At 34.3% G+C, this 16899-nt stretch overlaps 1 protein-coding gene across 1 annotated transcript in view; it reads left to right on the top strand.

The window, feature by feature from the left end:
* The window catches only part of LOC107600087 (ephrin type-B receptor 1-like), a 112603-nt gene that overhangs the window by 73503 nt on the left and 22201 nt on the right, over nucleotides 1-16899 (top strand). The window contains exon 2 of the mRNA XM_016291877.1: nucleotides 15438-15502. Coding sequence (XP_016147363.1) covers nucleotides 15438-15502 — 65 coding nt within the window. The remainder of the gene's footprint in view (nucleotides 1-15437; nucleotides 15503-16899) is intronic.

Raw genomic sequence — 16899 nt, 5'->3', positions numbered from 1 at the left:
TATATATATATATATAAAAGCCTATATACTACACACACACGCACACATTTTCTAAAATACCTTCTATAGCTACTGTTCACATCTCAAAAGAGCAGCATTTGCTTTTACCCTAGCCTGCTTTAGAGAGCAGTACAAACTGGTGAGTGAATCAGATGCTTATGATTTGTATATGGTCTAGTGCAACCTAATACCTCTTGTTCTGATGTGGCTTTGGGCATCTCAGACTCTGACTACTTCAAGTTTACTTGCCTTAAGGGTAAATTCCGCCTCAGAGATGGCCTTGTGTAGTGTATGTAATTGTATGTACGTGTACATCTGTTGAGGCCTGTGAGCGAAGCATATGTGTTTCCATGGGGAACGCTGTGTGTTGAAACACTGCATGTTGATTGGTCCCACAGAGCTCTCATTAAAAGATAAACTGTTAATGAAATGTCGGATTCTCTCGGCTTACCCATCGAGGCACGAACCAATGAGAGCGTAGCAGGCAGCGACCTCATGTCTCCCTGCACACGCTTCAATGAGAGGCCAATTAAAGCTTCTCTATATCACATTCCCTCACTTCCTACTTCTCTTGATCATTCTTTCCTTTTGTTTCTCTCTCTCTGGGTGTCTATCTATCTATCTATCTATCTATCTATCTATCCATCTATCTATCTATCTATCTATCTATCTATATATATACTGTTTGTGTGTATATATATATAGCACGATTAATCACGATTAATCACATCCAAAATAAAAGTTTTTGTTTACATAATGTGTGTATACTGTGTATATTTATGTAAATGTATACTGTATGTATATATAAAGACACACACATACAGCATATATTTTGGAAGTATTTACATGTATTTATGTGTATATGTTTATATTCATATAAATTATATCAAATAATATATAATATATTTATAACATATTTTCTTAAATATATATACGTACATGCATGTGTGTGTATTTATATATACATAATAAATAATCGTGATTACTCGTTTGACATCACTTAATTCAATTAAATTTTTAATTGATTGACATGCCAGTTTTAATGTATACTTTCATGCAGCTAGATGTTGTATGCATTATTTAGCATTTCAGAAGTGTTGCCTCGATCTCAAAGGAACAAAAATTAGCATGATGGGAGATGAAAAAAAAATGAATGGTTGCTATTGGTCCGTTCCTTTAACGCATGCATCATAATGTCAGATTTGATTGTACAGGTGGAACGAATACAAATCACTTCGGAGCGCTAATGGCAGTTGAACGTTCATTAGCGTGTCGAGGGGATTCCAGAATGCCACGAAACATTTCATGAGCTCTAATGTTCCAGTAAAGCTAGCTTTGAGGTTGGCTTTGTGCTATCAAGAATACAGGAGACCGAACTCCCCGTTCCGTTCACGCCGTCCAGTCATAAACACAAACTTCCGCTGGTTCTCCAGAGAATGATGATTGAACATATTTCATGTAATTAAACTGGGATGTGGGGAAAATGTGAGATTGAAAACATTACTCACTGCACACATGTGTGCTCGGAGGCTCTCGTAAATGTGAGTGTGATTTGGGTGCGCTCTGAGACGCCGGCTCCGTTCCAGCTTCTGAGGATGTGATTTTAGTAAATGTTCAGCATGCAATATTCTTTATTTTAATGGCTGTAATCAACATTACAGTGTGCCATATCCGCAGAGAGAAAGCACATATCCAGAAGTTACTGCTGTCTCCGCATTCGCTTAATATACAGCTAAATAAGAATTATGAGCAATTTGATGAAGAAATCTGTTCAATCCCATTACATGCTTTTCTCACATTCTGTTTAATGAACGAGAATATGTCATTTACTGTCCATTGTGTTTCCGCACTAATTTGAATGTGCCAAAGATGAACAAAAGAGGAAGGAAACAAGTGAGGGATATACTTTAACAGACAAAGATGTCAGGCAGGGGTCAAAATATGCTTCTTTTTTTTACCTGGCTGCAATTTTGTTGGCCCTGAGGCGAAAAAAAAGAAAGAAAATTATAAAGCAGGTATGAAGGTTATTTTATTTTATTTTATAGCACCTTTGAGAACAATTCAATAGTCAACTACTTTGTAATGCTTTACATACTTTGATACATTAGGATAAAAAATATACTGTATTTATATTTTACATTTGAATTAAGAATCTAAATGAAGTATAATTATTTATCATTTGAAGTACTTCAAAGTGTAAATAGAGATGGTTATTGGACTGAACAAACATGAATTAACAGTGATCATATTTATACATTAGGCCTAATATCGACCTTGATTACTGAGTGCGGCAAAAGTATTGTTTATTTTTAGTTCATACTCATAGCAAATGTTCATGATTGAACAGTACTGTAAAGTGACTTTTAGCTTATATTGAACAAAGAACTTTGGCCATTTCATCATGTGAGAATTTCCTTTTGCTTTGTCTCGCTGTTTTTGAAAATAAGAATGTATCCTATGTGTGCAAGAGTATCGTTTATACTGGATCTTTTTTTTTGCATCTGTTTGTTGGGTCATCATGCACACAATCTGAAATGACGGCAAGTTCTCAACAAGTCTTGTTGATGGCCAGCTGACCTGAACCCCTCTCACAGGTCCATTGTGGTTCCAGTAATGACCTACAGAACAGCTGGACGTAATAGCTACCTCAGAGACACAGACATACAGACCAGACTAGTTAGAGTTAGCTGAGACCCCTACAGGAGTCTAACTTTCTAAGGTCAATTGTACTTCTGTGCTGAAAAGAACACTTCGTCCCCAGCAAAGTCTTTTTGCACTGCTGGGAGATGAGAGCTGAAACTCTGAGCTGGTTAGTTGCGATACTGAAAGTGTCTGAGGTCAGGCTTCTTTCTCATCGAGTGTCCAGCACTCTGATACCCTTTCACTCTCCAGACCAACAGGGCGGCACTGTAAACCGCATGAGATTTATTTTACTGTCCCATGAGGTCTCGGCAAACATGATGAACGTACGTCCGGATTACATTCACATTTCACACATTCATACTATATAGAAGTGATCAGTCACCATTTATTTTCTTGGTTTTTAAATATGGTAATTTTAATTGACGAAATTCATGTTAATTTTAGATGACAAAAATAACATTTTAGTTAATAAGAGTGCAAAATAAAACCAAATATTCAAACATAGTATGTATTAATTTTAAAACGCATTCTCAAATTTACATGATTTTTTTTTGTCTTTTGACTAAAATATCCTTTACATTTAGTCAATATTTTGCCATGTCATGTTCTTTCATTTCAGTTCAAAATGTTTTTTAGTAATGTTAAATTTAGTTGATGAAAATAATATTAATTTTAGTTAATGAAAATGATAACAAATTTTAGTTCACAAAACATGTTTTAGTTTGAGTCAATAACGAAAACAAAAACCAAAACAAATTTTCAAACATATCACAATTTAATCTTTTTTTTTTTTACACGTGTTCACATTTACATTACAAATATCCTTTACATTTAGTCAATATTTTGCCATGTAATATTCAAAATGATAACAAATTTTAGTTCACAAAACATGTTTTAGTTTGAGTCAATAACGAAAACAAAAACCAAAACAAATTTTCAAACATATCACAATTTAATCTTTTTTTTTTACACGTGTTCACATTTACATTACAAATATCCTTTACATTTAGTCAATATTTTGCCATGTAATATTATTTCATTTTAGTTGCCAAAATAATTTTAGTTGATAAAAATAATAATGTTGATTTTATTTGCCAAAAATAACATTTAAGTTGATGAGAGTGCAAAATAAAAGCAAATATTTGCACATTTTATGCATTAATTTTAAAATGCATTCAAAAGCGCTCACTGTATCAACTCAGTAGCTTGTAAACATGACTTTTCAGATAAACTGATTAAAAAATATAACTTTTAGAAAGTTATATGAAATTGAATTAAATCATACTAGAGCGACAAAGTGCTTTTCAATTTTGTGTGCAATATGCATAATATTGTTAGTTTACAGATTGAGACTAGTTGAGTATGAATAGGATGAGATTTGGTGACCTTTAACGATATAAACGCTGTCAGTATGTTTATACCTTAAAGGGGCACATCGAGGGCACTTGTTAGCACCCTTTTGAACGATAAAATGGCAAATAGGACACCCTGCGGTTATCTGGACTCATTAGAAAAGGAAACACACTTGTAAGACATGATGAGAAAAAAAAAAAGGAATGACTAAAAGGATGGAAAGAACAGGTGGGGCGAATAGACACATACAGTAATAGTAGTGGTGTAGAAAATGAAGGAGGGATTATGGGTGAACTGAAGATGGCCATTTTGCTCAGCACTATGTTAATGCATGCAAATGATCTACGACTGTAAAGAACAAGAGATAGAGAGAGGGGAAAGAAGCGTCTCGGAGGACAGGCCGCTGAGAGGGTAGTTTGGCATTCAGCACCTGTTTGGTGAGCTGTGATTGGCCGTTGGGAATACTCAGGAGGATGTGTTTGCCTGTAGCTGATCAGCTTCCTGTGTTTAGGAGCCGTGTTTGACAAGGTTGAAGTTTGTCCCGCTCTGGAAGTCTGTCTCGCAGAAACAAGTTCATCTGACTTTAGCCTAGGGATGTGAAGAGTTGGATGGGAGCGTGTTCAGTGAACAGATTTCCGGGAGCTTAATGGAATTTCATGGAATTCAATTTGCTCTTTTAAAGCACTTCGGAACAACTCGTACTTATGAGTTAGTGTTCCGTGTGTGAATCAAATTCATATTATTCTTACACGGCAGGACTTTTCGGTTCTGGACCTCATTAGGGTTGAAAAATATATTGGTACTGTATCATTATAGACCTATAGGCCTATATATACTACTGTTCAAAGTCGATTTTAGCTTTTGGAAAAAGTCTCTTATGATCATCAAGGGTGCATTTAAAATTTTACTAAAAAAATACAGTACAATCTCTCTATATTTTTAAATAGTATTACTATTTAAAATAGCTGTTTTCTATTGTAATATATTTTAATATGTAATTTATTCCTGTGATGCAAAGCTACATTTTCAAAATCATTACTGCAGTCTTCAGTGATCCTTCAATGATCCTTCAGAAATCATTATAATATGCTGATTTGCTACTCAAGAAACATTTCTTATTATCAGTGTTGAAAACAGTTGTGCTGTTTTATTTATTTATTTCATTTTTTATAGGAATGTGGTACATTTTCCCAGGATTTTTTCAAAAACAAAAGCTTAGAATTTAAAAAATGTAAGCCCATTTAAACATCTTTTGATCAAATTTATTAATTATTGCTGAATGAAAGTATTCATTTCTAAAATCTAATAAAAACCTTATGACTTCAAACTTTTGAACATTAGTATAGATACGGAACTGTTTTATAGTATTTTATACTATTTTATTGTGCATAATTTTCACTGTTTTTACTTTAGTTGTCTTTGTCATCCTTTAACACTCTTTTGAAGTTGAATTTTAAAAGCATGAATAATTTAATAACACTGTTCATTAGTCTCAAAATGAACATTCATTTTTCATACTGTACATTATAATGTTGTCGTTTTTTAATTTTTTATTTAGACAAAATATTAAATCTCAGTGAACCACTCGTCCTTGAATATGTTTGTTGAATATGTTCAGCCTGAACCTGACTCCACAAAATTGTGTAAAGACTTTGCAGCTTGTTTCGAAAACAACGACTGTGTGTAGGGCTGCACGATTAATCGAATGCGATTGTCATGCGCATTTTGATAGTAATGCCGGTTCTGTAATCAGCAGGAAATCATCACCACATGCTTTCAGATGGAGCAGAATTTACTACACATAGCCGTAGTTCACTGACAAGTTACGCAAAAAAAATCGCAGACGATTTTATAGCGCGCTTATGAAATCGAAGAAATCGTTCGCGATAATGCTTCTCAGTGAACTACGGCTCTGTGAAGTACATGCTGCTCCATCTGAAAGCATGTGCAAATACCACATTTAATAACATATTTTTACTCCAAACTCACTTCGTAACGCCAGTCGAGTGTTTGAAATATATCCTTCTGTGAGATGATGTGGCTTCTTACACAGAATAAGGCACGCAACATATTTCATAGTATTTAAGCAGTGATAAAGGCATTGCATTATAAATATACTTTATTTGAATGAAAATTAAGAACTCAGATAAACCGCATATTGCCGTAGTCGTGTGTTTATTAGTCACGTTGAATCAATGAAAGCAGTTGAATCTTCTGTTTATTCAGCTGCAGCGATAGGCATTTTCTGGGTTTCTTCTGCGAGGCGTATTTGGAGTTTCAGCGCGAGAGCGCCCTCTGGCCTTTGGATGGAGATTTACTGCTGATCACAGAACCGTGCTTCACTGAAAGATACGCATGACAATCGCAGCTTCTGTCGAATCGCAATCTCGATTCCATTTCGATTTATCGTGCAGCCCTAACTGTGTGTCTAATGTGCATCAGAAACTCCATGACTAGAGTCCATATTTATCTGTTACAAACCCTGACAATTTGAACAATAACTTCTTACCAAACTGAAATTAACAAGTGTCATTTAGAAGTAATTAGTGTAAACGAAATGGCTTTGATCCTCTCAAAGATCCAATTTCTCAGTCATATTGACCTGTGTCTGTTTGCTCCTTCTGCGCTTTTACAAGAATTCTGATAATAAGCTGTTGCTCCAATGTTCATTGTTCTTGAGGGTTGAAATCGATCAGTTGTAGCGTGTCCCTTCTCTCACACTCCTCCTTTCCTGCTCTTTCACACTTACTGATTTCCCCCGTTCTTCGACGTGTGACTCTAGCAGCCAGCGCTAAGGATTTCCTCTCATATGTCACACACACAGACGCTCAGATGTGCTCAGGATTCATTTTCACCCCGTCAAAGGGAGGGACAGGTGTTGAAGTATCTGATAAGTGTGTGTGGTTTGGTCGTGGCTGATGTGAGACCTGTTTCACCCCATCTGGCTGTTCCCTAACTAGAGACTGAACCATATTCTCTTTAATATATCTATAAATGAAAGAACAATGATGTCGAAAACCAGCCTGAGATAAAGTAACAAGCTGTAGATCAGATTTCTTTTCCTAACATGCCATAACCGTGACAAGTGAATGTCAGAATGTCAGAAATTGTCAAAATATTTTCCCTCTCTTCATTGAAGTGTTGGACTGATCCGTTTGATTCATATTAGGGAATCGGTTTGTTTGGTTGATGTTAATGAACTGGTTTGAACTCTGAACTCTGTGTGTATCTTGCGTCTTTTTGTGACAAAATATTTAGGATGTGATAAATGGTGCAGTCCATCATTTGTAGACTCACTTTTGTTTTATTTATTTTTTGTATTAGTGTAAATGTATCCATTCGGCTGCTTTCACCCTCAAAATTCAGCACGAGAAAACTCTTTATTGTTTTTGAGGCAGAGAAAAATACAGCCTTGATTTAGGTTTTAATTATATGCTTGCGATCAGTCACAGCTTTACAATGTTTTTTTTTTTTTTTTACCCCCAACCAGCTGTGTCCGTAAAAAATTATGGGAATATTAATCAATTTCTCAATATATTTATTCAGTCATTCATCTTTTATACTATGGAGGGCCAAATACTCAAAATTAAATCATTAAATAAATGATAAAATATATAAATAAAGGGTTTAATTACATAATTAAATAACTAAATGCATAAATAAATATTCATTCATTCATTCATTTATGCAATTATGCGTTTATTTATATATGTATTTAAATAATTCATTTTCATTTCATTTTCAGGGTTACGTGCTGACAACCTTAACCCTGAAAATGAAATATGGAAGAAAAAAAATGAATGAATGAATGGATAAATTATTTATTCAAATTTGTATTTAATGATTTAATTATATATATAATTTATTAAATATTATATTTAAATAATAAATAAAAAATAAACAAAAAGTCAAGTTAAAGCTTTTATGATCACACAAATATATGTGACCCTGGACCACAAAACCAGTCTTGAGTCGCTGGGGTATACAGTATTTGTAGCAATAGCCAAAAATACATTGTATGGGTCAAAATTATAGATTTTTCTTTTATGCCAAAAATCATTAGGATATTAAGTAAAGATCATGTTCCATGAAGATATTTTGTAAATTTCCTACCGTATATATATCAAAACTTAATTTTTGATTAGTAATATGCATTGCTAAGAACTTCATTTGGACAACTTTAAAGGCGATTTTCTCAATATTTAGATTTTTTTGCACCCTCAGATTCCAGATTTTCAAATAGTTGTATCTCGGCCAGATATTGTCCTATCCTAACAAAAATCTTATTTATTCAGCTTTCAGATAATGTATAAATCTCAATTTCGAAAAATTGACCGTTATGACCAGTGTTGGGGAAAGTTACTTTTAAAAGTAATGCATTACAATATTGTGTTACTTCCTAAAAAAGTAACTAATTACGTTACTTAGTTACTTTTATTGAAAAGTAATATGTTACGTTACTTTTGCGTTACTTTTTAAATCTGGGCTGGGCTTGCTTGTTTGCTTTTAATATAAAAAGTTCTATTTTTGGCAAATATAAAAGCCCTTTCACAACAAAAGCCTCACGCTGAAGGAAATGTAAATTCATGTCTGTACAGTAGAACACAGAAGAAGAAAGTTCAACACTCTTGAGCAATAAAAAATAAGAAGATATGTTAGTTTATCTTGTGTAATTTTTGCTTATTAGTATGGTTGAATTGGATCACCGAAGGTCAGCAGCAAATTGGTTAATAAAATGGGATTAAATACATAAAGGATATTTGTATTATTTAACATATTTAATTATTGCAGCTTTGAGTCATATTCTGAGTTGCTTTTAACAGTTTTTATTAATTTTGAGGAAAACTAAATCAGATTTTTTTTTTTTGAGTGAGTGAGATGAATTAATTCATGTTCACATTTATTCTAGAACTAAAGTAACGTCTTACTCCCGATTTCTCTCAACAAAGGGACAGGAGAGCTTTCTATCAATAATTGGGGGAAAATACTTATTTGAAAAAGTAACTCAGATATTTTCTTGTTAATTAAAAAGTAATGCGTTTATGACTGGCTTTGTGCTCCAGGGTTACATATTTTAAAATATTTTGCCACCTTAAGCTTTAGTGTATTTTATATACTTGATAATTCAATAAATTATATACAATTACATATTATATAATTATATATAATATACATATTTTTTCTAGCTAATAAATTATATGATCACACCGATATATTTGAAAACGTTTCCCCCTTAAAAGCTTTATTGTAGTTTACCTACGTTTTTGTTTATTTCTTGTAGTATTTATTTTTTAGAAGAGGAACTTGACTGTCGTTGAACTACTTTAAATTTTAAGTAGCTTGTAGCATGGTGCACTACAGTTGTAAAGTAGATTCTACCGCTGTACAAGCGCTGTGAATCTCCCGGGACAGACTTGTTTATGTGTAGCCTAGAAACTCTGTGTACTTGTGCAAGGTTTTGGTCAATATCATTCCACGCTTCTCTGGACCTGTTTGTGTGGATGTTGCACCTGTGTGTGTGTGTGTTCAGGTGAGCAATTTCATGGTGAGAACCACAGTATTGATCGGAGAGTGGAGGCCTGCTCAATGTTTAATGTGCTCTTTCTGTACAGTACTGGCGCTATCCTGCATTAAATATTAAAGTCTTAGCCCTGAACGCCTAGTGTAAATAACGACAGGCCGAAAGAGACGTCTCGAGCGCTCTGGGGTCGTGGGTCATCAACCTCACCTGCCAGCGGGTGAATGATGCGGCTGTGTTCGTGTGAAGGTCATAGCTCTGCTGTCACTGAAGCCGTGGCGATCTGACCCGCTGAGATGAATCAGATTATTTACCCAGCTTTATTTAAGAGCCGTGACATCACTCAGGCTCTCAGGACAAACTTCTGATTAAAACAGACTCTCTGCTTATTGCACTGCAGCTCTGCAGTTTTTGAGAGTGGAGTTCTGCTCGGATTTAATAAAACCAGTGAGCTGGTGCTTTAGGAAAGGTGGGTTTTCTACAGTACATTCACAGATAACAGAGATATACTGTATGTACTGTAATCGTGTCTTAGGGATGAAATGAAGATAAACTGCTAAATTAAGCTCTTAAAGGGATAGTTCACCAAAAAAAAAAATTCTGTCATCATTTACCAACCTGTGGCTGTATGGTATTTTTCCTTACAAAAAAAAATAGATATTTGTAAATGTTTGCAGACTTTGCACTGCTTATTTAACCAGAAACTGGTGCTTTATGTTATTATTATTATTATTATTTGTTTATTTTATTTATTTTTTATTTTATTTGTAATATACATAATTAATTGTATGATAACAAATATATTTACAAATATTTTGCTCATTTAAATGCTTTAATGTACTTTAGCTTTTTTTGTTGCTAATATTGCTTATATATATATTTGTGACATATATATATATATATATATATATATATATATATACACACATATATGTATATATACTGTATATGCAGAGAGAGCGAGAAATGCTCATCTTTGTTTTTCATACTTAATTTTTAGATTTTTAGATTGCTATCTTACCATCTTACACCTATTAATTTTTTTAAAGGATTATATTATTATATATTATATATAATATGACTATGTATCTGTTCACGTTTAATACAATAATAATATACAATTGTATACTGTATAATATTATAGACATTCTTTGATTGTTTACTTTGTCATCTAATACTCACTTAAAGTTAATATTTAAAAAGACAAAAATATTAATAGCACTGTTAATAGCACAAGTGATTTTCACAAAATGTTTATTCGTACCTACATTTTTGTACACCGTAGTGTATGCATTTATTTAATAGAATTTATATACATTCTGTTTTTAGTATTTGGTTTATTTCTTTATCATTTTTCATCTATACATTGAAAGTAATAATTTTTTATTTTTTTATTATTATGTCGGCCAGAAATGTAATACTGTGTATCCTTATTTGATGTCAGTGACTGAAAACACTGTTGGGTTTTGCATCGTAACGATTGCGACATGCCAGGTTTTAGCTGGACACGACGGGTGCAGGGAAGGGAAAAGAAAAATTGTTCAGTGAAGCTCTAAACACAAAGAGAACAGAAAACAGCAAGCAAACTTGTGTATAATGACAGAGGTAAAGAGGGTCACCGTGTGTAAATGAGATTGGCTTTACTATTATGCATGAAATATTTGATCTACTCAGTGTGCTCGCACCTTCCTACTCTCTGCTTTCTCTGGTGGGCTCTGTTTTGTATCTCTTTGTTGGCGTTTTGCATCCTAACAAGATTCCATGATCCCTTTGTGCCATTATGCTAATTTGTTATAGGCCATGTGTTGCATATTAATGAGCTGGAAGCTGATATGACCTCAAAAAGCATTAAGCTCTGAACCAGCGGCCCGTTCCCCTCACACACCCCGAATGAGAGTGATTTCTCAGCGGGAGGATGTATCTCTTGAGGGAAGTAAGGTACAGAGGTCTGTCTCCTCTGAGACACCAGCTGCTGGAGGAACCGCACAGCCTGTGCTATTTAGAGCAAGTGAATTATGCTGTGTGTGTTTAATAACAGAGCTGAACCACAGTGTGTGTGTTGTATTGTGTTTGTGTGTGCATTTTTTTAGTCTAGGCATTCAATATCTCCAATAATCACCCCATGCCCTGCCCACAGCTGTAAAGAGTGTCTCTGATTGGCTCCTAACTCTCCGCTCTCCCAGTTGTGCCATAATCAATCAATGAATGATTGATCTTCTACTTATTATCTCCAACATCTTCAACAGGCTTCATCAATCATCACCGATCAATAACAACAGAATCACTCATGTTAATGTAATCTTTTTCTCGCAAGTCTTGATTTTTGCTGTTAAAATGTAATTTTATACTTTTTAAGTATCTTGTGACTTTAGGTGCTATTTTAATTTATGTTCATTTAAACATTTAAGTAGCCTGTGATGCTTATTTATTTATTTATTTATTTATTTTATTATTATTATTATTATTATTATTATTATTTTAAATTAACTTTATTTTTCAAGTAGTTTGAGCTTGGCATGATATTTTAATTTAATTTAATTGAAATATTTATTTGAAGTAGCTTGTGACTAAGTATTTTATATTGTATTTATATTATTTATTTATTTTTAATTCCTTTTAAGTATGTGGCTTGGCGTGCTATTTTAATTTAATATTATTTAAATATTTAAGTAGCTTGTGATTTATTTTTATTTTATTTCATTTTACTTTTACTTTACTATTTAATTTAATTTTATTTAAATTAATTTAATTAATTTTATTTAATTTTATTTATTTTAATTTAATTTATTTTATTTTATTTAATTTTATTTATTTTTAATTTATTTTAATTTTAATTTATTTTATGAAAATTAGCTCCCCTATGCAAGTTTGAATTATGGGTAGGGTTTGACTGAACAATATTAATATATTTAAATACCTGATTTAACATTTTAATAATACTTCAAAATAACACTGTATTAAAGAGACTTATTTCATTTTTTTAAAATGAATTAATAATAAAAAAAAAAACGGATTCCAAATTTTGAACAGTGTTTTTTAGTACTGAATAAAATATTAATCTTGACTCTTGACTGAGCTTGCAGTGCACTGTGGAGTCTGTTTTAATTATTTTCATTAATTATAAATTATTATTTTAAATTGTTTTCATTACACTCGTGCCTTAAAAGATGTTTTATTATTATTTTGCTGTCTACCACTTGGAACCATTGAATATGAGTCTAAAATCCCAAGTATGCAGCTCAGGACTTTGCAATTTTGCCTGCATACATATAATTAACATGGTTAGACAGAGGAACGCTGATTTGAATTGGATTTGTTGTGTTTGAGGAAGTTAACTTGGCATTACCGGCTGCCACTGACTCAGATAAAAACTTTATGAGCCTTATTGATGCTTTCCTGAAGCGTTTGACAATATGCGTTACCATTCATACGAGTGAGTCTGTGTTTTCTCGATCAGCCGGTGGTGAGTTATTGACGGCCACGGAGGAGAGTGTCACGTTATCGCAGAATTATACATCATGTTATGAATCCATCAGCGGGAGGCTTGAGTGCTTGTCATCTGCTTCTCCTCATCTATCTGAAAGAGAGCGAGGCTTTCTTACTTCATCTTCTCTTTCTTCCTCTTGAAATATAGAGAAACGTCAAAGGAGAAGAGTGTATGATTAACTCCAGAGAGATGGAGATGTTAGGGACGCAGAGAGTGAGAGGAGAGTGGAAATGACAGTTGGCTTCCGGTGCGTAGCGTCGGATTGTATTTTGTGGAAAGAGTGGATATTCTTCATCTTTTCTCTCTCCTGTGACATCAGGCGTTACTTACAACCATCCCTGTGTGTGTGTGTCTGTGTGTGTGTGTGTGTGTGTCTGTGTGTATGTGTATGTGTGTATGTACAGTGGGGCAAAAAAGTATTTAGTCAGCCACCAATTGTGCAATTTTGAGTGAACACCTCCTTCCATCAGCAAGGGCATTGAAGATGAAACGTGGCTGGGTTTTTCAGCATGACAATGATCCCAAACACACCGCCCGGGCAACGAAGTAGTGGCTTCGTAAGAAGCATTTCAAGGTCCTGGAGTGGCCTAGCCGGTCTCCAGATCTCAACCCCATAGAACATCTTTGGAGGGAGTTGAAAATCCGTGTTGCCCAGCGGCAGCCCCAAAACATTACTGCTCTAGAGGAGATCTGCATGGAGGAATGGGCCAAAATACCAGCAACAGTGTGTGAAAACCTTGTGAAGACTTACAGAAAACGTTTGACCTCTGTCATTGCCAACAAAGGGTATATAACAAAGTATTGAGGTGAAATTGTTATTGACCTTATTTTCCACCATAATTTGCAAATACATTTTTAAAAAATCCTACAATGTGATTTTCTGGATTTTTTTTCCCCCCTCATTTTGTCTCTCATAGTTGAGGTATACCTATGATGAAAATTACAGGCCTCTCTCATCTTTTTAAGTGGGAGAACTTGCACAATTGGTGGCTGACTAAATACTTTTTTTTCCCCCACTGTCTGTGTCTGTGTGTGTGTGTGTGTGTGGTGGACCCAGAGGGAAGGGTAGAAGGAGAATGGCTGTTGGTTGGTTTAGGAGTTGGATGTAGATCTGTTTACACTGATGTGGTTTGACTTCAGAAACTTGTTGTGGTACTTTAACGATGTCATAGTGCAGGAAGCCCCCACAGCGCAGCAGAACTGAAGTGAATGTCATCGTACTGACATGTGCAGTTTACTTTTCAGAGCCATTACTCGTGTGTGCAAAAAGGAGCATAAAACAATATTGCAGACTGAATACAAATTGGTTACTCAATGGAAAGGGTGCTTTTGAGGTACCATTGGTTTTCAGTTTGATAAAGTGATTAAAGAAAGTCTTTGGATGATATTAAATATAATATTCACTGAGATCTGATTCTTCATATGAGCTGTACCTCTTGGGAAGAGAATTTGATGCTAATATTTGTAGTATCTATCTACTCTTAAGTGATCATATTTCAGAATATTTATTTATTTAAAATTATGGAATAGTTCATTATTTTAAAGGGAAAAAAAAGCTTTGACATTGTGCATTTAGCTATTATGGCAAGGCGAAATTGGAAACAAGAAGAAAGACCAAAAATCTTAATGAAATGAAGAAACTTATTTAGTTAGAATAAGTAAATAAATACATGCATACACTTTTTCACTGACATTGACATGAGGACAGACCAAAAACATATGTTCGTTAAATAAGAGAGAGAGAGAGCGAGAGAGAACAGCTAAAAATGAAAATATAATTTTTATTTTGTAAAAAAAAAAAACTGACATTTTGTGTGAATCCCTTGAATGTTCTATGATGTTAAATTCCATGAGAAAAAAAACAGAACAACGTTACTAAATAATACATTTTATTTTATTTTATTTTGTGCTGTTGAAAAACTTCTGTAAAACTTCTTTTTTTTATTTTTTATTTTTTACGCACATACTGTAGGTATGAGGGACACAAATGTCACCTGTTTTGTTGAATTTTGTGTTTTGATGGTTTGTTATCTTTGATGTTCATTGATGTTAAAGTCAGGTATCAATCCAGGTTCTCTATCGCTTTCAACCATCTTATCAGTGTTTGGTGGAGTGTGTGTATGTGGATTATTCTCCCGGCTGGTCAAAGATATCTCCCTTGATAAGGTCAGACAAGAGCTGACCACTTTAAGGACACAGACAACTTATCCTCTATCCATCTTCAGAAACACAGGGCCACTGTGGTGCAAAAGTGGCACTGCAGAGAGTTTGAATTCTAGAGCAATGCTTTTCATTCCTGCCCTCTATTGTGCATTCCTCCCTTATCTGAAACACCCAGTTCAGTTTTTCTCTGTTAAGATACCACAGTTCTAAATGAATACCTGCAACATACATTTTCATGATTCCTCATAAAACTTTGTTTTGTGTGCTTTTCAGAAACATTAATGGATACCCGGACCGCCACAGCAGAGCTCGGGTGGACGGCGTACCCTTCGTCAGGGGTGAGTGTGTGTGTGTGTGTGAGTGTGTTTGCATCAATACATGACCTGCAGAACTGCTCACACTGTGTTAAAACACTTACGGTGTGTCTTTGATTTCTAGAAAAGCACTTTAAACCGAAACCTCCTTCTATTCACCCTTCAGCAACAGCTTACTAGAGAAAGAGAGACTAAATGCTTTCAGATTAGCTCTGAAATATGCCGTAAAATATGTTTGTACTACAGGTGCCGTGTCTGAATGCTGAAATGAAGAGATCAACGTCACACACAAGCACACACTTCTTTATCTCCCTACCAAAAGGCACAAAGCAAAAACCTTGTCGCAATCGGCATGCGCATTTCACTCTGCAGTTCACATTTAGAAGGACTTAATGACATAATGGGTCCACTTAAAGGAAAAAAGCACCTCTGAATTGGTCTAAATGTGGTCCGGGCTACTGTAATGACAGCCACAGCACTGCTCAACCTGCAGAGAAATATAAAGCTTTCCTTGAACTCTCAATAAGTGTTTTTCTCATTGAGCTTCTGTAGAAAGTGATACACGGGTGCTTGTTCGTTCTGTTGCTGTTGTCAAATAGAAACGTCTGTTAGCCCGATAGCACAGCGACTTGGTGATTTTATCAGTGTGAGCAAGTTTAATTTTTTCCTAATCAGTATAACCTGTGTTGCCCAACCCACACTGAAATCTCATTGGACTAAAATCATTTCAGTTCATGTTACTATGCAACATCAAAATACATTCGGATGGTCTGTGATTGTTGCTTCATGGAACTTTTTGTAACTTGCTTAATCAGGTGTAAATTAGCCATTAATTTATTCTTATTCAATTGTAAATTACATTGTAAATTAAAATTAATTAAGCAAATAAAAAATGTAGATGTAAATTAAAATAAATTTACGTACATTAAAACTTAAATTGTATATTAAAAATAAATGTAAATTCTGAAAGTTAATTGTTTAAAGATGGTCTAAAAATGTAATTTAATTTGATTTTACTAACTATTAACAATAACTGGCGTGAGCTATGTTATATAGGCAGAAAATGTTTCTATGATATCCCAGAAGTCTCTCTCTCTCTCTCTCTCTCTCTCTCTCTCTCTCTCTCTGTCTGTCCATTCGACCAGCTGTGCTTTAAAATTAATAATAAAAGTACCATCCACAGATGGTCAGCGGAGGCCACACACGCACACCCACGCGGGCGTATGACACACGCGTCTGACAGTGATGGACAGGAAATGTAGTGAGAGGAAATCCATTAGCTCATGCTACAGACAGCCATATTCCTCCCTCTAATTAGTGTGGTTTGCTGAGGCAAGCATTACCAGTACTACTGCTCAAGCTGAAGGATTTCAACAAACACCAAGTATCAAACTTTGTCACTTCGTGGTGGAATGTTTTTC

This window comes from Sinocyclocheilus grahami, unplaced genomic scaffold (genome assembly GCF_001515645.1).
Source record: "Sinocyclocheilus grahami isolate Dianchi unplaced genomic scaffold, SAMN03320097.WGS_v1.1 scaffold277.1, whole genome shotgun sequence".
Lineage (NCBI taxonomy): Eukaryota > Metazoa > Chordata > Actinopteri > Cypriniformes > Cyprinidae > Sinocyclocheilus > Sinocyclocheilus grahami.
This window is presented reverse-complemented; position numbering and strand designations above follow the sequence as displayed.